Source organism: Triticum dicoccoides, chromosome 1A (assembly GCF_002162155.2).
Source record: "Triticum dicoccoides isolate Atlit2015 ecotype Zavitan chromosome 1A, WEW_v2.0, whole genome shotgun sequence".
In the NCBI taxonomy this organism is placed as follows: Eukaryota; Viridiplantae; Streptophyta; class Magnoliopsida; order Poales; family Poaceae; genus Triticum; species Triticum dicoccoides.
Window position 1 is genome coordinate 270811833 of NC_041380.1, and position 16103 is coordinate 270827935.

A 16103-nucleotide genomic window follows, 5' to 3' on the forward strand; every position below is an offset into this window, starting at 1 on the left:
CAGTAGCCTGTGAGCTACGGTACCTCAGGAATTTTGGGGATTCCACCGTTCTATAGTTCTGTTAGAGCATGGTTAATACTATAGCCAACAGTTGGCTATAAGATGTTGTCAAATCATCTATAGCCAAGCTTATAGCCGGCAAGTATAATAGTCACATGCAAATAGTACTACTTTATTGATACATGGCCCATCTTCCTCTCTCACAAAGTCTTTAGGAGCATGTTTTGCAGCCGGCTGTTAGTTAGTAGTCGGTTTCTCTTCTCTCTCCTTTCATCTCTCTGGCAACTCAGCAACAATGTATTATTTTAAGTTTTACAGCCCGCCCAAGTCCCCTTATTATACTTGCTCTTGGGGGTAAAGATGAAAGGGTTTACGGTTTCATTAGCATCAATTCATGCTAACCTAGGAATAACAATACCTTGGATCTAACTAATCAAGACCTAAAAAGAGGAATTAAGTATGAATTACCATGAAATAAAACTAAATAGAACTATGCCTAATTAGTCATTAATCATAATTAATTAATACAAAATGATGCAAATTAGATTAACAACAACAGAACAATTATGACTAGTTGACCACAGGTGGCACTAACAAATGTGTAATTGGGAATTTAACTTGAACACTTCGCTCCAAATCGGCCAAAATTGAGATCAATCAAGGCCTAATGTTATCCAAATCCGATACACACCAACCAGACCGTAATTCATCACTGTAACTAACTAAAACAGAGGGAGTAAGGAGATCATGCATTATATTGCACCATCGTGGCTCAACCGTAGATTTACGAGGAATGTGTCGTAATATCAGTGCTTGAAGTTTCCTTCTCCAGGCAATGACTAGATAATATGATCCTATTTATCAAAAAGGCTTTCGCCCCGTTTTATATATAAAGTATAGATCAATATCATCTGGAACAAACGCACATCAACATCACACACACCCAAGGTATGATACATAAGCGCCGAGCGCAGCAACACCACCCCTAGCACACTACCACGAAGAGATGAAGCAGCATGCAACGAACCGTGGACTCTAAGGCGGCACCTTCAGGAAGGGTACGCCACCGGAGCGTCGCCACCGCCCGATTCGAGGATCAGAGTTTCCCCTGGAGTCGCACGATGGGCGATGAGAGCCGCGACGACATCTTCAAGAAGGGAATGAGTTTCACCGTCGCCGGTCCGTCCGAAGATAGAGCAGGTTTTCACCCCGGCCAACACTCACCGCTATTGAACGCTACACCCCGTCTACCACGCCGCCAACACGGCCATGGCCATCGGGCAGCGCCAAGACACGGGCTCTGCTCATGAACATCGTGCTACCGCCACCAGGGCCGCCGCCCCGACATCCCAGACCTTGACACCACCACACCCGAGACCTGCCTCTACCCCAACCAAAGAGACAAGCGAAAAAGGACCCGCCTTTGCACCCCTGGTCCACCCCCAATGTCGAGACCCAATAGGTCGGCCAGCATTGGTATCCATCGACCCTCCTGCGGCCCGGAGCGCGAGACGAGCTCGGTCCTGCAGCACCGTAGGAGGAGGGGGGATGAGGTCAGTCTTGCTGCACCGTGCGCGAGACGAGCTCGGTCCTGCTTTCACCGGACGCGAGACGAGCGATGGACTACAACTGGGAGAGGGCCAACCTTTCGAAGGGAGTAGCGACCGGGCACCGAGGAGATGGGGTGAAGGCCGAAACGGTCTGATCGCAAACACGCCGATGCCGGAGAAGCCGGCCGCCGCAGACAGATCCGCCAAGCCACCATGAAACCGGCATGACACTGGGAGTCCACCACCGCCGGACCTCCACACGTCGCCACCCACGGCCGGAGCAACGGCCACCCCCGGCCGCTGCCCTACCCGCGTCGCCCGGCGAGCTCCTAGCACCGGAGCCACCGGGCACGCACCACCACCGCCACGCGCCACCGGCCGACCCCCACCGCCAGATCCGGCCAGATCCAGCAGGAGGCCGACCGCGCGCCACCTCATGAGACGGGAGCGCTGCAGCCACCCCACTGCACGCGAGATCCAGGGCGCCGGCGCGCCGCCACCAGCCGGCCGTCCCGTGAGTCCGCCGCCGCATCGCTGAACCCCGGGACGTCCAGCGCCGCCGGTCGAGGAGGCCGCCCCGCATCGGCGTCCCACGAGCAGGGAGGGAGAAGGCCCCCCGCCACTGCCGCGCCAAACGAGGCTTTGCCTGACGGGGCGGGGACGGGGGAGGGGGAGAGAGGCGGGGGAGCGGGGCTCCTATGATCCTATTTCGACTTGCTGCGATGAAGAAACAAATTGACCTACGAGGTAAGACAGCTCCCCAACATTTTGCATAGAGAAAACCTTACACTGCGGCATCGTGACCTGTGTGAGAACAACCAACAACCTAGCCCAGGCCTTAGACCCGTGATTGTCGCTTCCAGTAAAGCCATCTAACCAACTCAGCTTCTTGGGTACTTGTTGGCAATCACCATGAGTAATTCTGAGAGCTCCCTCGACTTTGAGAACATGGGCATGTGATCAGCTCCCTGCAATCCCATGACTTCAGTGCCGGGGTTCCACGAGGCCATGAGCCGCTGCATCCCCGGCGGCTTCCACTCGTCGTCCTCGGCCACGACGTACACACGCCTCACCGCTCCGTACCTCGCCGACGTCAGGACGTCCCCGTTCATGGTGTCGTCATTTAGGAACCGCCGTGACGGCCTCACCATCGCAATTCCCAGGGTCAGATCCTGCATTATACGTATTATATTGCACCATACATCAGAGGAAGGAAGTATAAGGAGAAATTGAGGAACAAACGGCCACTGTAAAGTACTTCCTCCGTCTCAATATTATTGTCTTAGATTTATCTAAATACGGATGTATCAAGTCATGTTTTGGTATTAGATATATCTATATTTAGACTAATTTAAGACAAGAATTTTGAGACGAAGTGAGTAACATACCTCAGGAGGGCTCAGCTGATACACTCTCCGCGCCATGTACTTTGGTCCGAACAGAAACGTCTTATCCGGATTCCGGGGATCACCGGTGCTTCCGAGCGTGGAATCCATGAAGAAATCTGGCCCTTTCCCTTGCAATAGCTAACAGTTTCGTACGTACAATCATTAATGGTCAGGAAGAAAATGGAAGCTACTGTAATTTGCATTTGCGTACACGGGATTTCGTGTACCTGTTTGAACGCGTACGTCATGGGCTTCCCTGCGGCGGGCATGGTGGCCGTGACGAACACGGCCACGGATACTTTTTCCGGGTACCTCTCCATGGCCAGCGCGAGGCTCTGCCCGCCAAAGCTGTGGGCGACGAGGACCGCCTTCTCGCCCTCCGCCAGCGCCGCCACTGCGTCCAGCAGCGGCCGGCTGTACTCCTCGAAGGACGCCACCTCCTCGCCGCGCCCGGGGCTGGCGCCGCACCCGGCCATGTCCAGCGCGGTGACGCGGTGGCCGGCGGCCTCCAGGGCGGTGGCCACCCTGTACCAGGACCACGCGCCGTGACAGACGCCGTGGATCAGGACGAAGTGGTGCTTGTCGCCTTCCATCCCCGAGCTCACTCGATCCAAGTCAGCGTGTGAAAATCAGAGGAATAATTTGAGCTCCTCTACGTGCTCGATCTTTCGGTTCGGGTACCTGTTTTTCGCTTAACAATCCATGTGGCGGCTGTCTCATCAGGCCCTTGTTAGGTTCCGCTAATTAAGAATGCTAAAAGGCGGCAGGAATCGGTTTTTTATCTGATCATGAATCGCCTGCTGTCGTCCACTAGAATCCACTAGATGGTGCATTTACAAAGTCAGTATTCTACACGCATGGTTGCCAATTTTCAGGGTTTTCAAAACAGGTCCGGTCCGATTTAAGCAGATGATCGGTTTTCGGTCTATTTAAAAAAATCAGAAAATTTATTACTATTTTTAAAAAAACTGTATGAATAATAAAAAAATATGGTTAAAGAAGTTTATGAAAACAAACATGTTTGACTGACACAAAATCAAGAAAGAAGAAATGAAGAAAAATAATTAAAAGAAATTGAATTTTCTTCATTGGTCAAAAAACACCACCGCCTCCAGTGGTCCAGAGCTCATTCCACCCTCAACGCTCGCCTCCCGCCATCCGACCACCGCCTCCCTCCATCCCAGCCAAATCAGACGCCCCGGCCTCCAAACCCCGGCTAAGGGAGTGGCTCGGGCGGCTAGCGGAGCGGTTCTCCTCGGGCCCAAGGAGGTGTGGCTACCACTTGGCTAGCCATGAATGATGGGGGCCTAGCCAGGGTTTAGGCGTGGCTAGCCGACATCCATTCATCCTCTCATCCTCCCCAACCACATCTAGATGTTTTGTTATTTCTTTGAAAAGCAATGTAGCCATATGCCCTGTTTCATTGCACGATTGAAACTTGAAAATGTACAGACCATTTTTATGTAGAGGAAAAACCGAGAAAACCGAGTGGTAAATCGAGAAACCGCTTGGCTTACCGAATGACATTTCGAGAAATTTTGTTTGAATTGGAATTTTACCTTTTGAGCGATTTACCAATCGGGTTTTACAGTTTTTGTGAAAACCATTAAACCGGTCACGAGAAATTTGGTTGATTGTGTCAAATATTGTAATTGTGATAGACGGGACATATATTCGCAAAAAAAAAGTGGACATAAATGATACATGGCACGATCTTGCCTGAGGGATCTCCTATATATCTGAGGGATCTCCTATATATCTACATTTAGCAACATGCAGATCAGTCCATTAGGCCCATTAAGGTACAGCTCACCACGGTCTACGAAGGTGCACAAGTGTTTTTATTTTTTTGATTTCTAATCATGATAATTAATTTACAAACTGCTATATTGATTTTAATATCAATTTAATAGTTTTGAAAAATATGTCAACAATTTTCTAATCCACATCAACATTTAAAAAATAAAGTCAACGTTTTCATAAAAATGTTAACATAGAATATCAAATTTGTTGACACAGTACAAACAAATGTTGACACGGTACATTGAAAATGTTGATGGAAAACCAAATTTTAAAAAATTCAAAAAATCATATTGGATCTCATTTCGTAGAATTAATTTTAAACAATAGGATGGTTCATTGTATTTTTGGCAACTTTTAAACAACAAGGTGCCATAATAGCAGTTCTTCATGTTCTTTGTCACTGGCGCCGCCCCCTCCTAATCTTCAACGTGCCATTGCGCCTGCCATGTCCCTAGTGAAATCCCAGTCCCATCCTCCATGATCACCATCATTGGGGACTACTACCACACCACAAGATCTATGGCCATCATGGGGCACTGCACCACGGCGCAAAATCTGTTGGGAAACGTAGTAATTTCAAAAAAATTCCTACCCACACGCAAGATCTAGGTGATGCATAGCAACGAGAGGGGAGAGTATTGTCCACGTACCCTCGTAGACCGTAAGCGGAAGCGTTATGACAATGCGGTTGATGTAGTCGTACGTCTTCACGATCCGATCGATCCTAGCACCAAAAGTACGGCACCTCCGTGATCTACACACGTTCAACTCGGTGACGTCCCTCGAACTCTAGATCCAGCTGAGTGTCGAGGGAGAGCTTCGTCAGCATGACGGTGTGATGATGGTGATGATGAAGCTACCGACGCAGGGCTTTGCCTAAGCACTACAACGATATGACCGAGATGGAAATCTGTGGAGGGGGGCACCGCACACGACTAAACAATCAACTTGTGTGTTCTAGGGTGCCCCCTCCCCATATATATAAAGGAGGGAGGGGGAGGCTGGCCGGCCCTCTCTAGGCGCGCCAAGGGAGGAGGAGTCTTCCTCCTAGTAGGAGTAGGACTCCCCCCTTTCCTAGTCCTACTAGGAATAGAAGGAAGAGGGAGAAGGAGAAAGGAAAGGGGGGGGACCCCTCACCCAATTCGGATTGGACTTGGGGGGCACGCCCCCTCCTGGGTTGCCTTCTCTTCTCTCCCACTAAGGCCCGTATACTCCCCGAGGGGTTCCGGTAACCCCCCGGTACTTCGGTAAATGCCCGAACAAACCCAGAACCATTCCGGTGTCCAAACATAGCCTTCCAATATATCGATCTTTATGTCTTGACCATTCCGAGACTCCTCGTCATGTCCATGATCATATCCAGGACTCCGAACTACCTTCGGTACATAAAAAACCATAAACTCATAATACCGATCGTCACTGAACGTTAAGCGTGCGGACCCTACGGGTTCGAGAACTATGTAGACATGACCGAGTGTAGCGACCAGACCTCAGACGGTCCAATCTCTGTGCTCCGGTGTCATCCCTGGATCAGTAATGCTGACACCACACAGTACTCGGAGGATTTATAACAGCGTAGCAATCACACACTTATTACATACAGTGTCTCAATAGAGAACTTATTACAATAAACATGGCTTAAGGCCATCTAATAACGATAACAGCGGAAGGCTTGGAAGATAAGCGAGTCCATCAACTCCAACGGCATCACTGAGTATAGAACCACGACCTAAAAACTCCTTAATCATCGTCTGAAAAGTCTGCAACATTAACGTTGCAGCCCGAAAATGGGCCAGCACATGGAATATGCTGGCAATGTAACACATAGATAGTAATGGAATGAAACAGCTATTCTATATGCATATTTGGCTGGTGGAGAGCTCTATGGTTATAGCTTTTGCGAAAAGCCAATTTTTCCCTACTTCAAAGGAATAAATTTATTTAACTATCATGGTGGTTGTTAAACATTGAGAATGGTTGATAGCATTCTCAATCCCAATTAAACATCATTAAACAAAACCCAACCAAATTAAATTAGGGTAACATGTTGAGATTGACATGATAATCCAGGTACTAGATACTCAAGATGTCCATAACCGGGGACACGGCTAACCATGATTAGTTTATACACTCTGCAGAGGTTTGCGCACTTTTCCCCACAAGACTCGATCGCCTTCGTTTGGTTTCTCGCACTACATGGTGTTTGAGAAGACGGATGACCGAGACATAGTCTTTCAGAAGCGCTAACACCTTACGATCGGGTAGACCGTACCACCTACATCCCCTACATCTGCTAGTCTACCACTGTAAGAGTTTGCACGACTTAGTCAACTATGCTAGAGCCCATAATAGCTTGTGGCTGCACACGGAAGTTTCTAGCATGAAAAATCTCATGATCCCTTTGAGCCTGGGTGGCGGTCCAAAAGAAAACAGGCAAATCCTCGATTACCCAGGTGCCTCAATCCACCCAGATGTGTGTTTAGGTTGCCACCTTAGATAAACCATTAATTAACAAACTCACATCTGTCATGGATATCACTCACCCAATCCACGTCTACTAGCATAGCATAGCAATAATAAGCAAACGTAGAAGTAACTCCCAAAGGTTTGATAATAAACAGGTAATAGGTACTACCTCAACTACTTCCCATCCTACAATTTAATTAGATCCTAATCATGCAGTGTTTGAGGATTTGATCTAATGCAAAAAAACTGGGTAGTAGGAAAGGTATGATCAAGTGTTACTTGCCTTGCTGATGATCCGCGAAACCTAGAGATTCGAAGTAACAGGCGGCGCACTCCGGGTATTCTATCGCAGACAAACAACAAGCATACAATAAGTACTCATCTAATGCACCAGTAAAACTCAAGTAAGAGATCTAACCAGAAAGTTCAACTTAAGAACTCCGGTTTGCAAAAAGAATCAAATCGAACGAAGCAACAAAAGTCAAACGGCGAAAAAAACAACTTCGTTCTACTAATCTGGATCTAAGGAAATTTTTACAGTGGCAAAAACTTGTTTAAGTTGGTTAGACGGATAGAGGGTTTCGAGACGAAACTCTAGGCGATTGAATCGCCTGATTTCGATAAACGAGCGAAAAGTTATACTAAAACGAAAATCGGATCAGAAATCGCGATCAGAAAATAATCGCGGAAAATCCGAGAAAAAAAACGATGAACGGATTAACGAACGAATGTTCGTTAACCGGATCTAAACGACGAATACGTTCGTTAAAATGAACGAACGCTCGCTATTTAACCTAAACCGAAAAAAACCGATCTAAATAAAAAAACGGAAACAAAAAAACCGACGAAAAACCGACGGTTCGAGAAAAACGGCGGCACGGAGATCGAGGCACCTCGGGCGGCGGGTCGGCGGCGGCGGGGTTCGGTGAGGCGGCGGCGGGCGGCGCGGGCGGCGGCGCGGGGCTCGAGGGCGGGCGGGGCTGGCGGCTAGGGTTTGGCCCGGGGCTGGGCTGCGGCTTATAAAGCCTGCCGGGCCAGGAGTCCTAGTCAGACACGGCCTACGCGCAGAAGAAAAATAAAAAGAAATACTAAACGGACTTCAAAAATCCCGAAATAAATTTCCCCGGGCTTCTAAAATCAAGCCGCACAAGGTGAACCTTTATTTGGGGCCTAAATGCAATTTTGAAAAACGCATATTTTTCCTAAATTCAAATAAAATATCAAAAACTCCAAAATAAAATCTTACTTCATTTTATTATTAAATCCTCAATATTTCTTTATTTTGGGAAAGTCATTTTATTCACTCTCTCATATTTTTGTAATAGAAATAATTGATGATAAAATAATTAAAATCAAATGATCCTATTCTCAATTTTTGAGAAAACTCAAATATGAAAATAAGGAAATCCCGAACTCTTTCCGTGGGTCCTTGAGTTGCGTAGAATTTCTAGGATCAAAACCAAAAGCAAATAAAATATGATATGCAATGATGATCTAATGTATAACATTCCAAATTGAAAATTTGGGATGTTACAAACCTATCCCCCTTAAGATGAATCTCGCCCTCGAGATTCTGGTTGGCTAGAAAATAGGTGAGGGTGGTCCTTGAGCAAATCTTCCTCTCGTTCCCAGGTGGCTTCGTCCTCCGTGTGGTGGCTCCACTGAACCTTACAAAACTTGATAACCTTGCTGCGAGTGACTCGACTGGCAAACTCGAGAATCTTAACTGGTTTCTCCTAATAGGTCAAATTGTTATCCAACTGGATTGCTTCCAATGGCACTGTATCCCTCAACGATATGCCAGCCATCTCCACGTGGCACTTCTTCAACTGAGAAACGTGGAACACATCATGAACTCCTGACAATCCTTCGGGAAATTCCAACTTGTAGGCCACTTCTCCCATACGCTCCAAAACTCGATATGGTCCTACAAATCATGGTGCTAACTTTTCCTTAACTCCAAAACGCTTTGTTCCCCGAAGTGGTGATACTAGAAGATAAGCTCTATCTCCAACTTCGTAAACTGTCTCCTTGTGTTTAGAATCTGCATAACTCTTCTGTCTGGACTGGGCTATCTTGAGCCTATCGCGAATCAACTTCACCTTCTGTTCAGACTCTTTAATCAAGTCAGGTCCAAACAAATGGCGGTCTCCAACTTCGTCCCATGACAATGGTGTCCTGCACCTCCTTCCGTACAAGGCTTCAGAAGGGGCCATCTTTAAACTGGTTTGGTAACTGTTGTTGTAAGAGAACTCTGCATATGGCAAATTGTTGTCCCAACTAGATCCATAATCTAGCGCACAAGCTCTTAGCATATCCTCCAAAATCTGATTGACTCTCTTGGTCTGTCCATCTGTCCGTGGATGAAAAGCTATACTAAATTCTAGCCTGGTTCCCAAAGTTTCGTGCAACTGCTTCCAGAACTTTGAGGTAAACTGGGTTCCTCTATCTGATACGATACTCCTCAGAACTCCATGCAGACATACGATCCTGGTCATGTATATCTTTGCCAACTTTGCACTAGTGTAAGTGGTCTTTACCGGGATGAAATGAGCTACCTTCGTCATTCGATCAACTACAGCCCAAATCGAGTCATAGCCTGAACGAGTTCTGGGCAATCCTGTAATAAAATCCATGCCTAGCTTATCCCACTTCCATTCGGGTATCGGCAATGGTTGTAGCAATCCTGTTGGCTTCTGATGCTCTGCATTCACTCTCTGACATACATCACAAACTGCTACGTACTCCGCAATATCGTTCTTCATTCCGGTCCACCAGAAAATATCCTTCAAATCCAAATACATCTTGGTATTTCCTGGGTGAATCGAATATGGTGAATCATGTGCCTCTTGCAGTATCAACTTCCTGATCTCCGGGTCATTGGGCACGTAAACACGGTCTTCAAACCATAGGGTATCATGCTCATCCTCACAAAATCCCTTAGCCTTTCCTTTGCTAAGTTTCTCCTTAATAGAAGCAATCTCCTTGTCAGTCCTTTGGGCTTCTCTGATTTTATCCATCAATGTAGACTGAATCTCCAATGCTGCTACATAGCCTCTCGGGACTATTTCTAAACATAACTCTCGAAGATTTTCGACTAACTCCCTTGGTAATTCTCCCGTCATTAGGGTGTTGACATGACTCTTACGGCTTAATGCGTCGGCTACTACATTAGCCTTTCCGGGGTGATAATGCAATTTCATATCATAATCCTTGATGAGCTCCAACCATCCCCTTTGTCTGAGATTCAACTCCTTCTGTGCGAAAATATACTTCAAACTCTTATGATCTGTATACACCTCGCAATGGTTTCCAATCAGAAAATGTCTCCAAGTCTTCAGTGCATGCACTACGGCTGCTAACTCCAAATCATGCGTAGCATAATTCAACTCATGAGGCTTAAGCTGTCATGAGGCATATGAAACAACTCTCCCTTCCTGCATACGCACTGCTCCAAGTCCTCGATGTGAAGCGTCGCAATACACCTCATAATCCTTGGTCTGGTCTGGCAAAATAAACACTGGTGAAGTAACCAAACGTTTCTTCAACTCCTGGAAACTAGCCTCACATTCCCCCGTCCATATGAACTTGGTATCTTTCTTCAACAACTCCGTCATAGGCTTCGCAATCTTTAAGAAATTTTCAATAAATCTCCGGTAGTATCCCGCGAGTCCAAGAAAACTCTGGATCTCTCCAATTATTGTTGGTGCTTCCCAATTGGTCACAGTGATAACCTTTGTGGGGTCAACTGCTATTCCTTCTCCGGATATAACGTGTCCGAGGAATCCTACTTCCTTCAACCAAAACTCACATTTGCTAAACTTGGCATATAATTGATGTTCCCTGAGCTTTCTAAGAACCAAACGCAAATGTTCCTTATGCTCCTCTTCATTCTTTGAGTAAACCAAGATATCATCAATGAACACTACGACGAACTTATCCAAAAACTCCATAAACACTTTGTTCATCATGTTCATAAAATATGCAGGTGCGTTGGTCAGACCAAATGACATAACAGTATACTCGTACAGCCCATACCTGGTGGTAAAAGCCGTCTTGGGTATATCCTGTTCCCGAATCTTCAACTGGTGGTATCCTGATTGTAGATCAATCTTGGAAAATACCTTAGCTCCTTGCAATCGATCAAACAGATCATTGATCATCGGTAGTGGGTACTTGTTCTTGATTGTTACTTCATTCAATCCTCGATAATCGACAACCATCCTTAACGATCCATCCTTCTTCTCCACTAGAAGTACTGGCGATCCCCAAGGTGAAGAACTTGGGCGAATATAACCTTTATCCAGTAACTCCTTAATTTGCTTCTTAATCTCCACCAAATCCTTTGCAGGCATCCTGTATGGTCTCTTCGATATTGGCCCTGTGCCTGGCAATAGCTCAATCAAAAACTCAATGTCTCTATCTGGTGGCATGCCTGGCAACTCCTTTGGAAATACATTAGGGAATTCCTTTACCACTGGTACTTCCTCATGCACAACTCCTCTTAAGTAATTTACTTGAGTCCTCTTTGGCACATGTCGGGATACATACTTGATCCTCCTCCCTTCTGGGGTGGTAAGCAAAATTGACTTACTAGCACATTCAATATTCCCTTCATAATTTGATAACCAATCCATGCCTAATATCACATCCAATCCTTGGGATTCCAATACTATTAGGTCTGAGGGAAAAACATAGTTACCAATCCTTAATGGTAACCGATCACACCATCGGTTAGCCATATATTCTGCTCCAGGCGAGGTTACTAACATGGGTGACCTAAGGGCTTGGGTCGACAGGTTATACTTATCCACAAATCCCCTTGAGATGTATGAATGCGAAGCACCAGTATCAAAAAGAACAAGTGCAGTAAATGACTTAACCAAAAACTTACCTATTACTGCATCAGGCTGAGCTTCAACCTCCTCCACGCTAACGTGGTTCACCTGTCCCCTGTTGAAAGGATTCGGCTTCTTCCCAGAGCTTCCGTTGCTATTTCCATTTTGTAATTCAGGACATTCATTGGCATAATGTCCAGTATTCGAACACTTAAAGCAAGTGACTTGGCTCAGGTCTTTCTTGGCTGGGGTTGATGGGTTGGTGCGATTCTGGCCGTTGCTTCCTCCATTACCATTACCATTCCTTGGGCCATTGTGATTGTGCGAGCTACCTCCTCCATGGGTATGCTGAAAATGTCCTCCCGGTCTAGGGGTAAAATGTGGCTTCTGCTGAGCTCCTGAATTGTACTTTCCTTGTGCATACTTCCTCTTGCGACTTTCAATTTGCTGCTGCTTCCCTTCAATCATAAGAGCACGATCTACCAACTCCTGGTAGTTGTTGAAGGTTGCTACCATCAACTGCATGCTCAACTCATCATTCAGTCCTTCTAGAAACTTCTCCTGCTTAGCTGCATCCGTAGCAAAGTCATCTGGGGCATAACGTGCTAATTTACTAAAGTCCTCCACGTACTGGCCCACTATCCGTCCTCCTTGGCGCAAGTTGCGAAACTCACGCTTCTTCATGGCCATAGCTCCTGCTGAAACATGGGCAGTGCGAGAAGCCTACTGAAACTGGTCCCATGTGACAGTGTCAACAGGGAAAGTGGCTGTGAAATTCTCCCACCGTGATGCTGCGGGTCCTTAAGCTGATGTGCGGCAAACTTCACCTTCTCCGCATCCGTGCATCCTGCTGTAGTCAACTCTCTAGCTGTCTTGCGGAGCCAATCATCTACTACTATTGGCTCGGTGCTACTGGAAAACACCGGTGGGTTCAGCCTAAGAAAACGGGCTAAATGATCAACAGGTGGTGGTGGTGGATTGTTGTTGTTGTTCCCCTGATTCTGATTCTGGACTAGCAACTGCATCAATGTGTTCTGCTGCTGGATCAACTGAGTGAGCTCCGGTGGAAAGGTAAATCCGGGGTCACGCCTCGGAGGCATCTGAGGGTTTAGAAAAGATGAGATTTAAGAATAGAGGGGGTCTAAAGAGAAAACACTACCCATATGCACATGAGGCAAAATCAAACAATTCACTTCATTCATTCAATCAAACAAGGGCATACAATCGATCTAACTATCGCAAAAGTGCTCGGACTATAATATTTACATGGTGGACTACTACTACTACTGATGAGGTGGTCTACTAAAAATATTCTTCGGTTGCAGACTCCATGATATCTGCTCCGGCTTCATCAACATAGTCATCATCGCTATCATCTGGATCCGAATCGGTGTCGTCGATGATGATGTAGTCTTCCGGGCGTATCTCCTTGGGTTCTTCATCTTCATCTACTGGTGTAGGGCCTCCCATAAATATCCCGATCTTCATTGTTAGGTCGGCATTCTTGTTCACTAATACTTCCATTTCTTCTTCATAATCTTCACGTGTAGCCTTGAGTTCTTCCTCCAGTTCCTTGATTTTTGTCCTTGCCTTCTTCAGGTCTATCATGTCGGTGCACATCTGGTTCTCCTAACGTCGAATGTGCTGGTTTAACTCCTGGATAAAAGCTGCAATTGATCTATCCTTCCTAGTGCTGATCATCTCCCAGTGCTCATCTCGGCGTCCACAAATCTGGTAGATAGTATCCTTGAGATCATTGTGGTAGACTTCTCCAATGCGTCCCATGGCGATGTGAGCTGCCATGCTCTTTCTTAGACTCCAAGTTGGTGCATCAAAAGAAAACTCTATGGGCTCAGTGGCTGGCATGAACGTCCTTCCTGGAACTTGAACTTGAATCATCCAGTGCTCTTCTTCAGGTAAAGTGGCGTTGTAGGTTCCGGTGAAGCTTGGTACTCCTATGTTTAGGTATCTAGTGACTTCCTTCAAGTACGTCCAAAGGGTGTATCTTCATCCGGTTGCGTGAACTTGTTTCTTGCATCCGCCATCCTAAAAGAGTAGAAAAGATGAGGAGTCAGAAGAGAAGAGAGTAGGTAGTGATCTAGGTCTTTAGCTTAGTGGTCGTGTCCTACAGTCAGCATGCACTCTGATACCATCTCTGTAGCGACCAGACCTCAAACGGTCCAAGTTCTGTGCTCCGGTGTCATCCCTGGATCAGTAATGCTGACACCACACAGTACTCGAAGGATTTATAACAGCGTAGCAATCACACACTTATTACATCGAGTGTCTCAATAGAGAACTTATTACAATAAACATGGCTTAAGGCCATCTAATAATGATAACAGCGGAAGGCTTGGAAGATAAGCGAGTCCATCAACTCCAATGACATCACTGAGTATAGAACCACGACCTAAAAACTCCTTAATCATCGTCTGAAAAGTCTGCAACATTAACGTTGCAGCCCGAAAATGGGCCAGCACATGGAATATGCTGGCAATGTAACACATAGAGAGTAATGGAATGAAACAGCTATTCTATATGCATATTTGGCTGGTGGAGAGCTCTATGGTTATAGCTTTTGCGAAAAGCCAATTTTTCCCTACTTCAAAGGAATAAATTTATTTAACTATCATGATGGTTATTAAACATTGAGAATGGTTGATAGCATTCTCAATCCCAATTAAACATCATTAAACAAAACCCAACCAAATTAAATTAGGGTAACATGTTGAGATTCACATGATAATCCAGGTACTAGATACTCAAGATGTCCATAACCGGGGACACGGCTAACCATGATTAGTTTATACACTCTGCAGAGGTTTGCGCACTTTTCCCCACAAGACTCGATCGCCTCCATTTGGTTTCTCGCACTACATGGTGTTTGAGAAGACGGATGACCGAGACATAGTCTTTCAGAAGCGCTAACACCTTACGATCGGGTAGACCGTACCACCTACATCCCCTACATCTGCTAGTCTACCACTGTAAGAGTTTGCACGACTTAGTCAACTATGCTAGAGCCCATAATAGCTTGTGGCTGCACACGGAAGTTTCTAGCATGAAAAATCTCATGATCCCTTTGAGCCTGGGTGGCGGTCCAAAAGAAAACAGGCAAATCCTGGATTACCCAGGTGCCTCAATCCACCCAGATGTGTTTAGGTTGCCACCTTAGATAAACCATTAAATTAACAAAACTCACATCTGTCATGGATATCACTCACCCAATCCACGTCTACTAGCATAGCATAGCAATAATAAGCAAACGTAGAAGTAACTCCCAAAGGTTTGATAATAAACAGGTAATAGGTACTATCTCAACTACTTCCCATCGCACAATTTAATTAGATCCTAATCATGTAGTGTTTGAGGATTTGATCTAATGCAATAAAACTGGGTAGTAGGAAAGGTATGATCAAGTGTTACTTGCCTTGCTGATGATCCGTGAAACCTAGAGATTCGAAGTAACAGGTGGCGCGCTCCGGGTATTCTATCGCAGACAAATAACAAGCATACAATAAGTACTCATCTAATGCACTGGTAAAACTCAAGTAAGAGATCTAACCAGAAAGTTCAACTTAAGAACTCCAGTTTGCAAAAAGAATCAAATCGAACGAAGCAACGAAAGTCAAACAGCGAAAAAAACAACTTCGTTCTACTAATCTGGATCTAAGGAAACTTTTACAGTGGCAAAAACTTGTTTAAGTTGGTTAGACGGATAGAGGGTTTCGAGACGAAACTCCATGCGCTTGAATCGCCTGATTCCGATAAACGAGTGAAAAGTTATACTAAAACGAAAATCGGATCAGAAAATAATCGCGGAAAATCCGAGAAAAAGAAAAATGACGAACGGATTAACGAACGAACATTCGTTAACCAGATCTAAACGACGAATACGTTCATTAAAACGAACGAACAAGCGAACGCTCGCTATTTAACCTAAACCAAAAAAAACCGATCTAAATAAAAAAACGGAAACAAAAAACCGACGAAAAACTGACGGAAAAACCGAACAGTTTTTCGAGAAAAATGGCGGCGCGGAAATCAAGGCACCTCTG

The 16103-nt window shown here is 45.8% G+C and overlaps 1 protein-coding gene across 1 annotated transcript; it reads right to left on the reverse strand.

The window, feature by feature from the left end:
- Positions 1 to 2285: 2285 nt before the first annotated feature.
- Positions 2286 to 3662, reverse strand: LOC119268532 (probable esterase PIR7A). Its single transcript, XM_037550195.1, has 3 exons — positions 3166 to 3662; positions 2939 to 3076; positions 2286 to 2722 (listed from the first exon to the last, which is right to left on the reverse strand). Exons 1-3 carry the CDS (start codon positions 3529 to 3531, stop codon positions 2432 to 2434), a joined length of 795 nt encoding a protein of 264 aa, XP_037406092.1. The 5' UTR covers positions 3532 to 3662; the 3' UTR covers positions 2286 to 2431.
- Positions 3663 to 16103: the final 12441 nt, after the last annotated feature.

What these genes read in the sequence shown, in the direction of transcription:
- LOC119268532 (XM_037550195.1), bottom strand. Translation starts at nt 3,531, where the DNA reads ATGGAAGGCGACAAGCACCACTTCGTCCTGATCCACGGCGTCTGTCAC. An exon ending in TGACGTACGCGTTCAAACAG is followed by an intron (nt 3,077 to 3,165) that starts GTACACGAAATC and finishes CGAAACTGTTAG; the next exon opens with CTATTGCAAGGGAAAGGGCC. An exon ending in ATCAGCTGAGCCCTCCTGAG is followed by an intron (nt 2,723 to 2,938) that starts GTATGTTACTCA and finishes CGTATAATGCAG; the next exon opens with GATCTGACCCTGGGAATTGC.